The following is a 14,007-nucleotide window of genomic DNA, read 5'->3' as shown; positions in this document are numbered from 1 at the left end:
GGGAGGTGACCAAGAACTTGGTGTTCACTCTGTCAGAGATACAGCATTCCTCTGTGGTGAGAGGAGAAAATTCCAGACGACAACCATCTCTGCAGCAATCCACCAATCAGGCCTGTATGGTTGAGTGGCCAGACGAAAGCCATTTTTTAGTAAAACGTCTGCCAAAATGTACCTGAAAGGCTCTCAGACCATGAGAAACAAAATTATCTGGTCTGATGAGACAAAGATTGAACTCTTTGGCATAAATGCCAGGCGTCATATTTGGAGGACGTTTTCCGCCGCAGGAAATGGGAGACTAATCAGGATAGAGGAAAAGACGAATGCAGCGATGTATAGAGACATCTGGGATGAAAACCAACACTTTTCATCCAATCTGATGGAGCTTGAGAGGTACTGCAAAGAGGAATGGGCAAAACTTCCCAAAGATAGGTGTGCCAAGCTTAGGGTATTGTATTCAAAAAGACTTGAGGCTGTAATTGCTGCCAAAGGTGCATCATCAAAAGTATAGAGCAAAGGCTGTGAATACCTATGTACATTTAATTTGTTTTAGTTCTTTATTTTTCATAAATTTGCCATTTAAAAAAAAAAAAAAATTTCACATTGTGATTGTGTGGGGTATTGCGTGTCGAATTTTGACGGCTAAAATAAATATAGTCAATTTTGGAATAAAGCTTTAACATAACAAAATGTGGAAAAAATGATGCATTATGAATACTTTCCGAATGCATTGCATGCTAACCGCAAGCTAGAGCTCTTGAATTTAAACAAGGTGGTCTAATTGATACTAGAGTTGTTCCGATACCAGTACATTGGTACCAGTACTGGTACCAAAATGTATATCGATATCCTTCCAAATAAAGGGAACTACAAAATGTTTTTAATATTGGCTTTATTTTAACAGAAAATCTTAAAATACATTAAACATATGTTTCTTATTGCATTCGAACAATTTTAGAAGGTTAAAATAGAAATTAAAAAGCATTGAACACATTGAGATTTTCTTGTTGCACTCAAAGAACAATTTGTCATATTACATATAGTCTGCCATAATCAAGGATTAGGTTAGAATACAATAAAAAGCTTTATTGATATTCTATTCAATTATTCATGATTAATGGTTGCCACTCCTGGTCTTATTAGTAAATACTAAAAACAAAACTATGGATAAAACTACACAGATAAGCCACGTAGCAGGTAAAAAAAAACATTGTTAAAGATAAAACACAAATTGTAGGAATTGTTCAGTCATTTCACTTGCATTAGTCGACGCTAATTGGGCGGTTTTAATCCGGCTAATATTTGGCATTAAGCCAAGCAGCTGTGTGCGCGTCTACGTATCTACTTGTGCACAGCAGGGGAGCTGGTTAACTCACGAGAGTAGCGTATGTGTGTTTGCGAGCATGCCAATGTGTGGTCTGAGTGTCAGCTGTGAGTGAGTGGGCGAGTAAAGAGAGAGAGAGTGTGCACTGCGCAGTAGAGTGATGAACGTTTCCTGTTGTGTCCTGCAAAACTAATAATAGAGCGACTGTCACGAATTGGCGGCCTCGTCATTCTGACCCGAAAGTGGAGCTTAGCGGACCCATTGCCGGGTAAAGTGAAGGGTCTTACCCCTGACGAAAACATCAGCCCTGAAGGGAATGTCTGCATGGGAGCCGAACAGCAGGAAAGGTGTAACAACTAGTGATTTGTGAAGTGATTTATATTTTTATAGCGCTTTTCTCCAGTGACTCGAAGCGCTCTGTACATAGTGAAACCCATTATCTATTTAAACTATCTATTTAAGATCCGTGTGCTGATGTGAATTCTTATTATGTAAATATTTACCTAAGTTTGAAGCAAAGGTGGTGATACTAATCACCACGTTTGGCAAGGCGTGTTTTAAAGCAGCACTTGCAGCGCGGTGGCTCCCTGTTTAAAGCATCGCATTTATCGTTAGTTTTGAAGCCCAAATACCTCCATACTGCGCTTCACACACCCTCTTTATTAACCAATAGAATTGTATTTTTTTTGCCATTCTACCTCTCTACGATGTTATTGTTTGTACGGTATGCGCTTTGTGTGTGCGTATTGACACTCAACATCATGCGCCTCGCTCTGGTACCTGTATTTTTCAAAGGCAGTGCAGTATGGTTTCCTGTTAATTAGTACCGCGGTACTTTATTAGTACCGGTATACCGTACAACCCTAATTGATACAAATATTGACAGTATTGATACAAAGTAGTATGCTTTTCTTTTTATTATTACATATATTACACATATATTTTTTATGACACAAACACGCTGGAAAAATTACCAACCTAATTTTCATGTACAGTTAATTGACTTATCAAATATCAGCCGAGGCCTACAGTAGATGTATATCGTTATCGCAGGAGGCTGTAATATATCGCGATATAGATTTTAGGCCATATCGGCCATCCCCACTACACATACTGTATGAATTTAAAGATGAAGTCTGTCATGTCTCAGTGTCTGCGGAACTGCTCGTCATTTTCGGTGCCTTTGGATAACAACTCGGTTAGGTTCGTTTGGTGTGTTTTTCTTTTCACCATGTTGTGATTTGGGGGTAACGTTAGTATTTTGTTGCGTTTTAAAACTGTCTCTTTACTGTTCTTCATGTCATGTCTTCAAGTGATAGAAAAGAATAGACGTGTTCAAGTCGCAGGCATCAATTTGCTATCGGCATGTTTTAGCAGAATAGCCTGCTGTTGTTTGGTCAATGGCTGACTTTTTTTATTCCAAAAAAGGAGTTATTTTTTTCCTCTTTTTTGCACCAATTCCATTTCAGGTTTTGTTGGTTTAGCTTCCATTGTGCTCTCTGTCTGTGCAATGTTAACATCCATGCTCCCACCGGCTCTCAAGTGACTTAAAAATGCTCCCACAAAGTGGCAGTATTGCTGTACCTACAATAAAATTACCATATGAACAATTAATAATTATAGCTCACACTAAGATTAAAGTTACAGAATTGACATGTTAAAAAAAGTATGTATGAGTTAATAAAGACCTCCAAATTACGGTTTGTCATTTTAGGTAAATGTTATTTACAGCATTAAAAAATTCACAGAATTGATTAATACTCAACAATCAAATATTATGCCTACCCCTTCTTGTTTTTAATAGATTATTATGCTTCTTTCCAGTCGAGAAGTCTAACATTGATAATGTAAGGCAGTGTGTGTGTGTGTTTGTAGGGTGAAGATAAACACATTCAGTACATCGAGTCCCTATCAGGCCGCCTCCCTTTATGTTGTTGTGGAGGGTTTAAGGTCGTGGGAGGTGTGATGGTGAGTTGGGGGTACTTGGAGCAGGCGCCGGCGTCTTGGCTACAGCCAGCAGTCAATGCGTAGGGCACAGCAGGAGGGGAGAAGTGCTGAATGCTGCCTGGGGCGCCGTGAAGCTGCTTAACGCCGCCAGAAGCCTTGGTAACGGGCTGTGGGCGTGTACTTGTGTGCCTTGCCACGCAGAAAGCATACACCCACACATTTGGCCTCCTTTTCTCCCCTGTGCTTGCACTTCTCCCTTTGCGAGCCCCCCCTTCTACTTTATCGCCCCCCTTCTATTATTGTGCGGTTGCTACGGCAACGCATGTTTTGATGCGTGTCTGTGAGTGAGCAGGGCCTCTTGGTACGCAGCAAAAAACGAAGCCTCTTTGCCAATGTCTGATTGCCGCACCTTTGCAATTAATAGGAATGATTTAGTCCCTTTCTGCACAATATTGTGACATCAAATACCAAATGGCGACTTTGCGAAAGATAATGATGCTCACTAGCTAAATAAGAGGACCAAAATGCAAGAAATGGTACCACGATTTACACCACAATAATAGGCGTATTATGAAAGAAATGTCAAGAAAAAGTAGGCATTAAATGGAATTGTTTTACGCGGCTCTTGTAACGGATGTCATTGGCGTGTGCAAGTGTATCTAATGTTGTGATTCGTCAGATTAGAGCATGTAAGCAAGACTCGGGAGCGAGATAAATGACTTGCAGCAGACAGGCCCCTGCTGCTGGGTGTCATTGTGCAATCTGTTTAAAGTGCGGGGGAATCAGCTTAGTGCTTCTGCTGATCACACTAACTCGCTCTCCAAAGTGTGAAGCCAGAAGGTCACTTGTCATTTTCTTTGTCACACGCACACACTGATGACACCCAGGGCCATCAACGACTAACGCGCCTTCTAAATGTTGTATTTCTCACTTCAATTTCCTCCAAATTCAACCCTATTATATCCTTGCCGTCCTGTGATTTGTGTGTGTGTGATGTTCCAGATCCTCTTCTGCACCCTCAACACTCACAAAATTGACATGGAAAAGCTGCTGGGGGGGCAGATTGGCCTGGAGGACTTCATCTTCGCCCACGTCAAAGGGATCAAGAAGGAGGTGGAAGTGTTTAAGTCGGAAGACGCCCTCGGCCTCACCATCACCGACAACGGAGCGGGATACGCCTTCATCAAGGTGCGCTTTTACCTTCATTTCACTTCCACAGAAGAGGAGGATGATTGCCATCTTGCTTTGTCATAATACTATTAAGGCCCATAATTTCTGCATCCAAATGAGGATTATGATGTCTGCAGTGCCATTGTAGTGTTTGTTTTGTTGCAGCTTTGTGTGTAATTAGCTTATGTGGTCTCGGTGTCACACAGATTGCTCACATGTGCCATCATGTGATGCACAGGCAGCACTGCAAGCCACAATTAAAGGCCTACTGAAATGATTTTTTTTTTATTTAAACGGGGATAGCAGATCCATTCTATGTGTCGTACTTCATCATTTCGCGATATTGCCATATTTTTGCTGAAAGATTTAGTAGAGAACATCGACGATAAAGTTCGCAACTTTTGGTCGCTGATAAAAAAAAGCCTTGCCTGTACCGGAAGTAGCGTGACGTCAAAGGTTGAAAGGCTCCTCTCATTTCCCCATTGTTTTCAATGCAGCGAGAGCGACTCGGACCGAGAAAGCGACGATTACCCCATTAATTTGAGTGAGGATGAAAGATTCGTGGATGAGGAACGTGAGAGTGAAGGACTAGAGTGCAGTGCAGGACGCATCTTTTTTTCGCTCTGACCGTAACTTAGGTACAAGCTGGCTCATTGGATTCCACACTCTCTCCTTTTTCTATTGTGGATCACGGATTTGTATTTTAAACCACCTGGGATACTATATCCTCTTGAAAATGAGAGTCGAGAACGCGAAATGGACATTCACAGTGACTTTTATCTCCACGACAATACATCGGCGAAACACTTTAGCTACGGAGCTAACGTGATAGCATCGGGCTTAACTGCAAATAGAAACAAAAGAAATAAACCCCTGACTGGAAGGATAGACAGAAAATCAACAATACTATTAAACCATGAACCTGTAAATACACGGTTAATGCTTTCCAGCCTGGCGAAGGTTAACAATGCTGTTGCTAACGACGCCATTGAAGCTAACTTAGCAACGGGACCTCACAGAGCTATACTAAAAACATTAGCTATCCACCTATGCCAGCCAGCCCTCATCTGCTCATCAACACCCGTGCTCACCTGCGTTCCACCGATCGACGGTGCGACGAAGGACTTCACCCGATCACCGATGCGGTCGGCGGCTAGCGTCGGATAGCGCGTCTGCTATCCACCTCAAGTTCTCCTGTTTGTGTTGCTGCAGCCATCCGCTAATACACCGATCCCACCTGCAACTTTCTTCTTTGCAGTCTTCATTGTTCATTAAACAAATTGCAAAAGATTCACCAACACAGATGTCCAGAATACTGTGGAATTTTGAGATGAAAACAGAGCTTTTTGTATTGGATTCAATGGCGTCCGAATACTTCTGTTTCAACGATTGACGTCACGCGCATACGTCATCATACATATACGTTTTCAACCGGAAGTTTAACGGGAAATTTAAAATTGCACTTTATAAGTTAACCCGGCCGTATTGGCATGTGTTGCGATGTTAAGATTTCATCATTGATGTATAAACTATCAGACTGCGTGGTCGGTAGTAGTGGCTTTCAGTAGGCCTTTTAAAGATGCAAAGACTGGATTTAAAACTGACACACTTTTTTATTTTTATTTTACTACTGTCAGAAGCATGGAAAGTACTCCAGTTGGCGTGTGTTGCACTCGCTAGTAAATTGGAGATGAGATGGCTTTAAAGATTACAATGTAGGTCAGGAGGTATTAGGCAGTCTAGAGAAACAATACTAGAAGAAATTGTTGTGTGTCCTCGCCTTTGGCAGCGCATCAAGGAGGGCAGCGTTGTGGACAAGGTGAAGGTGATCTGCGTGGGCGACCACATCGAGTGCATCAACGGCCGCAACATCGTAGGAACACGGCACTATGAGGTGGCCCGCATGCTCAAAGAGCTACCCAAAGACAAGACCTTCACCCTCAAACTGTTGGAGCCCATGAAGGCCTTTGGTGAGCGGGACTTTCACTTTACAATTTACACTGACAGCTGTTATCGGATATTTAGTGTATTGGCTATTTAATATAATTTGTTGTAATTGACAGAAATGCTGGAGCCCAGGTCCAAAGGGGCCAAGCCCAGCAATGACAACAAGGTCGGGAACGGCAAGGGAACGCTGAGACTTCGCTCCAAGGGACCAGCGACAGTAGAAGATGAGGTGTGTTCATTTAAGGCTTTGATGCAATCGGCTTTTATGTTCATCTTCCATGCCAGTATCATATTCAATCAATCAAAGTTTACTTATGTAGTTAATTGACTGGAAGTCTGCTAAATACTTTAGTGAATCAAATAGGAATGTGTCGATCAATCGTCCACCCATCAGTATGTGATAGCCATTGCCGATTAATTCCTTTCATTGCCAATCACCAACGTCGATCCCCTCTGGCTGACAAGGCATTTACTGTATATTTAGTCCCCCACCTAACAAGCTAGCAGCTAATCATGTGTCTCCATGCACAGTGTGAAGCCGCTCTCCTAAACTAATAATAACCTAACTAATACTCACTTCCATTTACAGCAAATAAAATACATTTCTTAGTGTCATTAAGGGAACCGTTGTGTGGGCAAGACACTTAACCCACTTTGCTCTTGATGGGTCATGGTTTAGTGCCTTGCATCGCATCTTTTGCCATCAGTGTATGAATGTGTGTGTGAATGGGTGAATGTCATGTATAATGTAAAGCGCTTTTGGTATTGTGCAGGTATAGTGAAGCGATATATAAACACAAACCAAATTTACATTTACACTTTATGACTGTCTCTTAAAATGTACTGTTATATGGGTGGTGCTAAAGTCCTCCTCCAGCCCAAGCCTACTTTGATTATGTTTCCACCTCGCCATGTTGTAGTTTATAGCGCTTCCGTCTCGAGTCTACTGGCAGATATAAGTTAGAACTATATGCTACTTTTGTATTAGAAAATGGCAACAGTAGAGGATTTTAGCGTGCATGTGCATGTACAAGCCAGTCTGCCCCACAACAAGAGGACCGAGAACAAGAAGGAACTTATTGCTTGTGTTCTGACACAAGACTTCTTCCCGGAAGTGAAAACCAGTGGTGGTCAACCCAGCCAAGATGGTTGTTGTACAGCAACCATAATACAAACTATCTGAGTGCAAAAAAGGCTTAAATCTTCCTGCAAAAAGCAGATGTGAGCAAAAATGCAAACTATGCAGTAGAATCTATCCTTATACTTAATCAAAAAAGGATTTGTTGGGTTAGGTTAGGTTACTTTATTAGTACCCGAAGGTAAACTTGTTTTGCAGCCAGCAAGATCAGGACATCCATTTAAACATACAGAGAAAGTAACATCTTAGATATGCAATACAAAGACCTACCACATAACACGCATCACAAACATTGCCAAGATCACAAAATAGTACATTTACTGAAAGTTACCCACAAAAAGGATAAAACATATAAAATCCCAATCAGATAAGATTTGGGACAAGCCAGAATAAAACACCATAATAATTTAAAAAAATTGCACTAAAATTAATATAGGCAAAATAGATACTACAGCTTATTTAGTTCTGTGATGGCAGCTGGGACAAAACTACATCCGTACCATTTTGTTTTGCCTCTTGGGACTAAAAAGCTCCATCCAGATGGGAGAAGCTGAAAATGGCTGTGTAGGTAGTGAGATACATCAGTTAAAATGGCGGAAGCTATCCTCACTACCTAGTTGTTGCTGGAGACAACTGAGACTCACTGACAATTTAACAATTTGATTTAGGGAATTATTGTCCTTTAATGACAGGTGACTGAACCATGAGACCAGGTAGAAGGACAAAACAGATTCTATAAAAGCAAGGTAAAACATGATCGTGACAGTCTTGTCAACATTAAAATGAAACAATTTTCTCAGACAATACAAATGCTGGTGAGCCTCTTTACACACCGCATCACAATTAGCTTCAAATTTCAGTTATTCATCAATTGTAGTCCCAATGTATTTGTACTTCTGCACATATTCAACAATCTGGTTTTTAATCACAGTTGGCTGGTTCACATGGGGTCTCTTCCAAAAGTCAATCAGCATGTCTTTTGTTTTTGATAAGTTGAGCTCGAGCTAAGACTCATCACACCAAAATCATCAATAATGGGGCCGTTGCTACTTTCATCTCCATTTAGCAAACTGACAATTACTGAATCATCAGCATATTTGATTATTGTTCTGTTGTCATATTTACTCCGACACATGTTTGTGTACAAAATAAATAACAGGGGAGACAACACACGACCTTGTGGTGAGCCGGTAGAAGTACAGACAAAGTATCATTGACCCTGACTTTCTGGGTTCTGTTTGTTAAAAAGTTAAGGATCCAGCTCATCAAGTTATTTGTCAGGTTAAAGTGCTCAGTCAACCTGCTAATCAGGATATGCGGCTGGATCGTGTTAAAAGCTGAAGAAAAGTCTACAAATAAAAAAAACGCATTAGTTCCATTTTGGTCCAAAGGTTTTAAAAGCCTATCTACACGAGTTACAGTGGCATCCTCCACACATCTGTGGGCTGGGCTCTGGTTTTAAAAGCATATCTACACGAGTTACAGTGGCATCCTCCACACCTCTGTGGGCTGGGCTCTATATGCAAACTGCAGAGAATCCAGGAGCATGGTGTGGTGGATAGAGCGGCCGTGCCAGAAACTTCAGGGTTGCAGGTTCGCTCCCAGCCTCTTGCCATCCAAATCAATCAATGAATGATGGGTCCTGGTCTGAGGGGCCGCAAGCGCAAACTGGCAGCCACGCTTCCGTCAGTTTACCCCAGGGCAGCTGTGGCTACAAATTATAGTCCCAAATATAGCTTACCACCACCAGGTGTGAATGTGGAGTGAATGAATAATGGGTTCTTGCTTCTCTGTGCGCTTTAAGTATTGTTGCGTCTGACCAGTCTTCCTCTCAGGGAATTAAAGTCATTGGTCAATCCCAAGTTCTTTCAGATGACATATATGTTGAGTAAGAAGGACCATCAAGACAGAATAGGAATATTATCAAGTTTTACTAAAGCTTTAGGAGACCAGTCCTACAGTCCGTTAATAGCGGCATCTAGAAGCGGTCTGAAAATCAAACGGGAAGAGACAACTTATTGAATACGAAAACAGCCCCCACCCTGCCCAGAAAGGAATACAGCCTCATTGTTCTAATACTGATAAGGTAAAAAGGGAATTTGCTACACTCCCACATTCCAACCCCTTCAATGTAAAGCACAGAGTTTACTTGCGGACATAAGATACAAGCAAAAAGAGTACACATGGGAATATATTAGCTGCTTTAAACATGACTATGAATAAAGAAAGAACTCTTAAAAATACAGTATATGCATTCTTCACAGTATCTAATAGAAAGGCGCTATATAAATCTAATCCATTATTAATATCTAATTTTGCAGAGGATCTAATTCTATCGAGTGTTATCAAGCGTTGACATAACAAATGATTTTACACGACAAAACAGATGAAAACTTTGAAAAGCATGGAGGTCTACAACTTCTTTGTGTGTGGCTGGGTCAAGGAAATTGCTATCAAGACTCTCCCGTATAAATACTAGGGGTGTGCATCTCTACCTTAAATAGCGATCCGATATGAATCTCGGTACATGGGTTACGATACGATTCACTAACATTACTTTTTAAAACGTTTCAATTCAATGCGATTTAATGCAGATGTAAGCTTTGCATGGTGAAAAGAAAATTAGATGTATCATGCCAGAACAATGTCATCTGTTTAATTTTTAAATAGACAAAATACAAAACAGGTGGTTCCTGTATTATTAGCAAACATTGGAACTATCAACGTCAAGGCATTGAAATCCATAGACTTAAAGAAAGTAAGTTAAATAAAAAATGCAAATTATGATTAGAACTGTAAATACATTTTCTTCTGTTGATTATTTGTTATTATTTTTTCTATTTTGCTAAATGTTAGTGTATCAAATTTGATCTAAAGACTGAGGGGTTGTGATATTCACGAACAAACCAAATCTATCGATTGGCTCATTGACATGAACGAGAGGTTTGTTTTTATTTGAAGTGTGACAGTGATGAAACATTTACATCTCAGCCAAAGCAGAAACTGCGGCAGCTTTGCACAGAGTGGGTGTGCGTCTCCTCGCTGCTCTGACGCGAAATGGGATGGAACTTTATTCTCATTGCATTTAGAAGTTCAACGAAATGTGTTTTCAGTACAAGCTGTCTTTGGTGCAGACATTCAGTAGACCGGGGACACCTTGTGAGGAAAGGCCCACAGCAGCACACGCTTTCATGGTTCCAAGCATCCCAAAAAATGGCTAGATTTGTCGCTCGTCGCTTTTGAGAAAAAAAACAGTTAGTAAGAGTAGTTAGAAAGATTCTAGATTTAGCGAGAAAGTCGCCAAGTTGACAACACTCCGCTGAAGTGTGTGTGAAAAATAAAGTTGCAAAGACGCACCTTACATTGCGTGGTGCTTTCCATGGTTGGCTAGATTTAGGCACATAAAGTCAATCAGAATTACTCGAACTACAGCAGGCCGCAAGGAAACAAGTTTATTATTATGAAAAAATAAATATACAGTAGTAAAGGAGGAAATATAAGCGTGAGGAATGTCAAGTGTGGCATAAGAAAGGGTTACATTGCGTGACTCAGGCTTGGCAGCTCTGAGCTAGGTCTTCAGCACAATGCACAGTAGTAGTTGATGTGATTACCTTGCAGGGTTGTGGCTAAGTTGAAGCTGGAAGTCTTTCAAATCAGTGTCTTTGTCTTGCCAGTTGGTAAGTCTGCTAGCATTAGCATCCTTAGCTCCCTCATCGCCGGCTTGAGTCTTTCGATGCCGTCACAACAGGTGGGTGCTCAGATTAGTCGTGCTGCCGCTACTTTATCGCTTCTTTCCAAACAATACAAATGGTTACATACATACATACATACATACTTTTTCCAACTGACCATTCTTTTTCTTCTTTTTTTTAAAACCAAACATTTACCACACTTAGTTTTAATATTTGGAGGTGCATAGTTTGTAAACTAGTCTTTGTATCCTATTATATTTGTTAGGGGTGTAACGGTACACAAAAATTTCGGTTCGGTACGTACCTCGGTTTAGAGGTCACGGTTCGGTTAATTTTCGGTACAATAATAAAACAACAAAATATACATTTTTTGGTTATTTATTTACCAAATTTGTAAACAATGGCTTTATCCTTTTAATATTGGGAACACTATGATAATTCTGCCCACGTTAATCAACATTAAACTGCCTCAAGTTGTTGCTCAGATTAAATTAAATGACAAAACTTTTCTTCTACATATAAAAAGTGCAACATTAAACAGTTTCAAGTCAACTTATCATGCTTAATTTATTACAGCATTTGGGAAGCTTGTAGTTGATTTTTATTATGTAAATGTTATATTTTTATCAACATGTGATAGCAGGGACCCTGCCATTCAAAACTAGGCTGCTCCATTACTAATGATTAATGTAACTATAGCTGAAAAAATAGTACAATAGCAAAAGGAGAGACTATTCATCCTTGAACACCATGGAGTTCATGTAGGCTTAATGATGCACTTACATTATTATATCAACTATCAGCGACAGAAACTTCATTTAAAGGCCTACTGAAATGAAATTGTTTTATTTAAACGGGGATAGCAGATCCATTCTATGTGTCATACTTGATCATTTCGCGATATTGCCATATTTTTGCTGAAAGGATTTAGTAGAGAACATCGACGATAAAGTTTGCAACTTTTGGTCGCTGATGAAAAAAGCCTTGCCTGTACCGGAAGTAGCGTGACGTCACAGGTTGAAAGGCTCCTCACATTTCCCCATCGTTTACACCAGCAGCGAGAGCGATTCGGACCGAGAAAGCGACGATTACCCCATTAATTTGAGCCAGGATGAAAGATTTGTGGATGAGGAACGTGAGAGTGAAGGACTAGAGTGCAGTGCAGGACGCATCTTTTTTGGCTCTGACCGTAACTTAGGTACAAGCTGGCTCATTCGATTCCACACTCTCTCCTTTTTCTATTGTGGATCACTGATTTGTATTTTAAACCACCTCGGATACTATATCCTCTTGAAAATGAGAGTCGAGAACGCGAAATGGACGGAAGGAAGTAGTAAAATCAGCTGTTCACCTCGTAGGTTTTTCCTGTGTGATAGAGGGAATAAACGGGGTAGTTCTTCCTTAGCTGCCGCCTCGTTTTATCATGTATTACTGCCTTTACACAAGTTAATGTTTACTTTTGTATGTACAGAAAATCAACACAAAATCCCTAATTCGGAGCAATGTTCAAAGATTATTATTTGGCTTATCAGTTCCCGTCACAGATGAGCGATGATGGTTGTGGGAAGCATTGTTTGATATTTGATGCTAGAAAATGTCCCATGCGTTGCAACCGTCATCCTTAATGTATTGTTGCAGCTCGATGATTAATGAGCACTTCATGAAATGCGTGTTTGCGCGATGAGCAGGTGTAGCGCCAAGCCGTGCTCGGGGTGTGTGGCCGCGGTGTGGAGAGCCGCGGGAAGAGAGGCTGAAGAGAGAGAGGCAGAGGTGTGCGGTTGTCTTCAGGAGTTAAAATGCTTGCCTGATTGCCAGATTCATACATTGGTGGCGTCGATACCAAGGGTAGTATCAGTATATGATCAATACGAGAGCGATTAGGTCGATTCTTTTTATCTTCACAATTTATTATTTTTTTAAATGTATTTTTTATTTGCCCTCCTCAGCCAACAGAGTTTGATGAGAAAGCAGTAAAGAAGGTGGATGACCTCCTGGAGAGCTACATGGGCATCAGAGACACTGAACTTGGTGAGTGTCCACCATTCACCTCATTACCTACTTACTACAAAAAAACACTAGTCAAGAAACCTCTATGACAGGAGTGCTCTGCTCTTTTCAATTAGCTAGTTAAGGATCCTCTATATCAGTGGTCCCCAACCTTTTTGTAGTCAACGCTTGAAAATTTGACCGGTGGGGGGTTGGGGGATATTTAAAAACTTTTTTTTATTTTTTTTTTTACATAAATAAATACAATCATGTGTGCTTACGGACTGTATCCCTGCAGACTGTATTGATCTATATTGATATATAATGTATATATTGTGTTTTTTATGTTGATTTCATTAAAAAAAAAAAAAAAAAAAATTATTTATTTATTTATTTTTTAATTTCTTGTGCGGCCTGGTACCAATCGGTACCGGTCCGCGGCCCGGTGGTTGGGGACCACTGCTCTATATGACAAGAGTGCTCGGCTGTTTTTAAGTAGCTAGTCAAAGATTCTCTATGCGACAGGAGCATTCCGCTGTTTTTAAGTAGCTATTAAAATATCCTCTATTGTATATGACAGGAGTGCTCGGCTGTTTTTAAAAAGCTACTCAAAGAGCCTCTATATGGCAGGAATGCTCTGCTATTATTAGTAGCTAGTCAAAGATCCTGTATGTGACATGAATGCATTGCATTTTTTAAGTAGCTGGTCCAAGACCCTTTATATGACAGGAGTGCTTTGCATTTTTAAGCAGCTAGTCCAAGATCCTTTATATGACTTAAGTGCTCAGCTGTTTTTAAGTAGCTAG

The 14,007-nt window shown here is 40.5% G+C and overlaps 1 protein-coding gene across 1 annotated transcript in view; it reads left to right on the top strand.

The window, feature by feature from the left end:
* gipc2 (GIPC PDZ domain containing family, member 2) overlaps nucleotides 1-14,007 on the top strand; it is a 32,431-nt gene that overhangs the window by 16,810 nt on the left and 1,614 nt on the right. The window contains exons 2-5 of the mRNA XM_062023605.1: nucleotides 4,271-4,456; nucleotides 6,228-6,408; nucleotides 6,502-6,614; nucleotides 13,162-13,243. Coding sequence (XP_061879589.1) covers nucleotides 4,271-4,456; nucleotides 6,228-6,408; nucleotides 6,502-6,614; nucleotides 13,162-13,243 — 562 coding nt within the window. The remainder of the gene's footprint in view (nucleotides 1-4,270; nucleotides 4,457-6,227; nucleotides 6,409-6,501; nucleotides 6,615-13,161; nucleotides 13,244-14,007) is intronic.

This window comes from Entelurus aequoreus, linkage group LG16 (assembly GCF_033978785.1).
Source record: "Entelurus aequoreus isolate RoL-2023_Sb linkage group LG16, RoL_Eaeq_v1.1, whole genome shotgun sequence".
Lineage (NCBI taxonomy): Eukaryota > Metazoa > Chordata > Actinopteri > Syngnathiformes > Syngnathidae > Entelurus > Entelurus aequoreus.
The sequence above is the reverse complement of the archived record's forward strand: the minus strand, read 5'-3'. Positions and strand labels throughout refer to the sequence as shown.